Raw genomic sequence first — 4,126 nt, 5'->3', positions numbered from 1 at the left:
TCAAAATAATTAATTCTGGCTTTGAAGAGAAGCAAAATAATCACTAGAGCTTCCAACAATTGTGCTGATTGGTGTTAAGTTTTAGAACATTCCTTTTTACCCTCCAAAACTTGCAATAACAATCTCCATTCCGTCAGCAAACTTAAAATAAACTCACTTTGGTTACACTGGAAGAAAAGGATCCAATGTTTTACTGTCGTAGGGTTTATATATACAGAAACAGCAGCTTGATCAAGAGAATTGAAGGGGTATATACTAAGGGTATCTTGGTAGAGAACATAGCCTGTTAATTATTCTTAATATCACCATTCCATAGGAACAAGATTAAAAGTAAAAACAAGTGTAGACACAAGGGGGAGAGAAAGAGAGAGAGAGAGAGAGAGAGAGAGAGAGTCTAATTATCATTCTAACAGATAAGAAAAAAACTAATTCGTTGTGTTGCACACTGAATTTAGAAAACAAAGAAAACAAATACAAACAATCAAACAAGGTACAACAAAATTAGTTTAGGCATGGGAAAAGAAGCTTAAACCCACATTAGTTTTACTTCTTTTCTCACCAACAATAGTTCATTAATCACATCTAAGAACAAATATTAATAGACCAACAAATTCTTGATAAATTTTAAGAAATAGTTTTGGATTGGTTTACATCCAAAAGTCCATTATTTCTACTTCCCATAACCCCAAAAGTCCATCATCTCTCCGCGGAGTGAAAGCTGATTGATTTGGTGTACTGATGTAGGATTTGCATCCCCAAACCTCACTTCTTTGGAGGAATCCTCTTGACCAAGATGGGAATTTACTAGCATGGCCCAGTCATTGATGCCCTCCTGATCTCTTCCTCCCACCATGTGTTGTTGAGTTGCTTCGCATGTTCCAACCTCTAGACCTGCTTCACAGGCTTGATGATGAGGTTGATAATGTACTTGCCCGGCCCCGAGGCTCTCGCTGCCACCACCGCTGTCGCAATCTCTCTGGTTTGACAAGAGGTTCTTGACCATTGATGGGTTGTTTGTAGTGTCTGAAGGAAGAAGAGTGGAGAAGTCATGGAGAATGGGTTGAGGTTGCATATTGGAGTAAGGAGGAGCAGCTGGGATGTGGGAGTAGTGAAGGGCAAGGCCATGAATGTGTTGTCGATGGAGGTACTCAGTGTCTCTGAGAGTGAGGGTACCAGGCTGGTTGGAACTCAATGTGTTGTTGAGTTGGTGATATGATGAGTAAAGACCACCGCCACCGCCACCGCCACCACCATTTTCAATTTTGAATAAGTGCTTCTTCTTGAAAACTCGGCAAACTACCCAGCCATCCTCCTACATAATAAAATAATATATGTAGCAATGAGATGGAAAAGTCAATGTTATCATGCATATATGTTGCCATGTTGGCTAAAAGAGAAAATTTGCAAATATCTTAAACCAATGAGATGCGTCCATAAGATTCCAACGTTTCCCAAGAGGATACAACTTGGCCTGATCCTTGGTACTAAAGCAGATCTTTTCCTACTCTTTCTCACGAGTTAAGAGACTAGGAAGGACCACTTCAATGAATAACCTTTAATTCCATATCGCTTCATTCTTACTTAACCTCGTATCTCCAATTTATTGTGAGGTTGACTGAATTCACATGCACACGTGCAAGAATAAAGGACCTACCCCACCAGTCAAACTCATCACCCCACCTTAAGAGATCTTGTCACATGTATAGAGATGGACCACATCAGATGCCATGCATACACTTGGTGCACATGCACTGGCCCTCATGATGGGTTATTAGTATTGTTGAGCTATGATGTCTTGAATTCTGTGGTTTGCATAAGTGGATTGCTTGGAAACAGATCCTCTACGGCGTGTTGTCCCGTCTGGTCTGTGCTGTGCAGACACAGGATTGCATGCAATGACCGTCTTACCCCTGCCCAAGCGGAGGTAAGGCGTTCATTGCACGTGGTCCTGTGTCTGTGTGGCACAAGTCGGATGGGCAACTGTGTCATAGAAGATCTAGATCCGGGCTGCTTCCAAAGGGTTATGTTAAGAGGCCGTAGGTACGGCCTTAAGCTCGAAGGAATTGGCTTACTTCACAATTCTTTGTAGCTGGCGGGTTCATGCGGGGGGTTTTGGGGTGGTAGTTCTTGAGAATTTTTTTTGCGTTATATTGGTAGTATTTCAGTAAATTATTTAAGTAGGACAGTTTTCACTACAAATTTATAGTGAGTTTTTTTATTCTTTGAAACAATTGAAAGAAGTGTGAGGACGAGCGGCTATAATCCTATTCTCTATAGATAAAGAAGCAGATCTTATCTCACCGTAGACATAAGCAATCTTGTTGAACCATGTCAATCCATATGTTTGATTGTGTGACTGTTTGTTTGTAATTTCCATTCTTTTCTACATGGTTTTAAGTACTCAATTTCCACAATTAGATGACCACATGGTTCACAATGTAGAATTATTCACCAACAGGTAACCCTTTGAGAGAGGGAGATTACTAGTTCTCTTAGTTTAAGAGTGAGTGGTTATTGGGTTGAAGCATAAATGGCAGTAATTAATTGTTAGGATTATTGGATGTCTTACATTGAGGTTGCCTTGAGGATCATCGCTGTCTTCAAGCCGGTACTCATGCATAATCCAGTCAGTCTTTTGGCCATGGGGAGCTCTCCCTCTGTAGAAGACTAGGGTTTTTCTCATACCAATCTTCTTGTAGCTGTTCCTGATGCATTTATCTCTCCCAGTTGCCTTCCAAAACCCTGCATTTGTGGCTCTATTCGTCCTTGAACCGGTTGGGTATTTCCTGTCCTTGTGACTGAAGAAGTACCACTCGTTCTGTGGAGCAGATCCTATCCTACATCTCTCTATGAAAAAGAAACAATGCAAGCTCATTAGATCAGGTACTGTGGCAGTGTTTGTAATATTGCATTAAGTGACACTTGAATATACTAATAAAGCACAGTTTGGTATGTATTCTTGGAATGCATTTTAAGGTCTTTATGGAAGTTTCATTTTAACAGCACCTAAATTAATCCTCCAAAAATATCTAGTGTAAGTACTTCATTTGGGCTGTGTTTGGAATGCATTTTAAGTCGATTTTGTATTCTCAAACGATAGGAATAATTGTTTTTTGTCATCCAAAAATGCAAGATCGATCAACCTAGAATACATACCAAACACAACCCTTGTATCAAATATATATTTTTTCCTATAGTCAATGTGCTAAGGATAGTAATTCTTCAATAAACATTCCACTTATAAAAATTATTGGTGTGGACTTGAGATATTTCAACTAATATTTGACATTTAGGATCATTAAGGCACACCGTCGGTCTACGGTAAACTAGCTAGTGAGTGGCACCAATGGGAGCAGAGATGGGACAGAGCATCATACATGAGGGTAAGGGGGTCATTTCAAAGAGAGGGTAGAGAGATACACATAGAAGGTGCTAGCTTATGGTACACCACCGGTGGTATGCTCAGCAACTACCAAAGACAGTGAGAGAGACTTCACAAAACAATTGAAAACGAGCAGAAACACAAAAAACAATCCCCTTACAAAGAAGTAATGTGTTTCAGTTCTAATTACTCCAATTTTTCGTTAGGTGGGTAAGTTAGAATTGAAACCCAAGCTCAAGAAGAGCAAATTAAAGGATATTTTCTAACCAAAAGTGCAGAAACTGCTCATCCCATAGTGATCCAATCAACTTCATAAGCTATTCACATTACCTTGCAAATCCCATGGTTCCATCTTATTCAAATCCACCTCCCTAATCACCTCCAAATCAAACTTCTGGAATGAAATCTTCTTCTTAAGATAGTAGTGAAGGAGCTCTTCATCCGTCGGATGGAACCGGAACCCCGGTGGAACTCCACTATTCGAAGAATCCATCCTTGAGCCAACGGCGAATTCTCCGAAACAATTTAGCAGAATTACAGTCTCTCTTCCCTGTGAATCAGCTCATGACCCTTAAAAAGGCTTGAACAAGCATTTATATATCATGTGTGTCACAGAAGTAAGTGATGTCAAACGTTGACGCCGGTGACGACGCCGGCGGGTCTGGTTAAAGATATCGTAGAAAGCAAGGGATCAAAGGAATGAGAGATTAAGAAGATAATTAAGTGATTTTTTCAGATTAGTTT

At 40.0% G+C, this 4,126-nt stretch overlaps 1 protein-coding gene across 1 annotated transcript; it reads right to left on the bottom strand.

The window, feature by feature from the left end:
• Window positions 1-509: 509 nt before the first annotated feature.
• Window positions 510-3,875, bottom strand: LOC122648624 (protein BEARSKIN2-like). Its single transcript, XM_043841834.1, has 3 exons — window positions 3,713-3,875; window positions 2,570-2,847; window positions 510-1,312 (listed from the first exon to the last, which is right to left on the bottom strand). The coding sequence occupies exons 1-3, from the start codon at window positions 3,873-3,875 to the stop codon at window positions 671-673; spliced, it is 1,083 nt and encodes a 360-aa protein (XP_043697769.1). The 3' UTR covers window positions 510-670.
• Between the last annotated feature and the right edge of the window lie 251 nt (window positions 3,876-4,126).

The sequence above is a fragment of the Telopea speciosissima genome, chromosome 1 (genome assembly GCF_018873765.1).
Source record: "Telopea speciosissima isolate NSW1024214 ecotype Mountain lineage chromosome 1, Tspe_v1, whole genome shotgun sequence".
Lineage (NCBI taxonomy): Eukaryota > Viridiplantae > Streptophyta > Magnoliopsida > Proteales > Proteaceae > Telopea > Telopea speciosissima.
This window is presented reverse-complemented; position numbering and strand designations above follow the sequence as displayed.

Excerpts from the sequence above, each read along its gene's own strand:
- LOC122648624 (XM_043841834.1), bottom strand. The coding sequence starts at position 3,875 with ATGGATTCTTCGAATAGTGGAGTTCCACCGGGGTTCCGGTTCCATCCG. Across the intron at positions 2,848-3,712 it reads GGAACCATGGGATTTGCAAG|AGAGATGTAGGATAGGATCT; the intron begins GTAATGTGAATA and ends TCTTTTTCATAG. Across the intron at positions 1,313-2,569 it reads ATCCTCAAGGCAACCTCAAT|GAGGATGGCTGGGTAGTTTG; the intron begins GTAAGACATCCA and ends TTTATTATGTAG.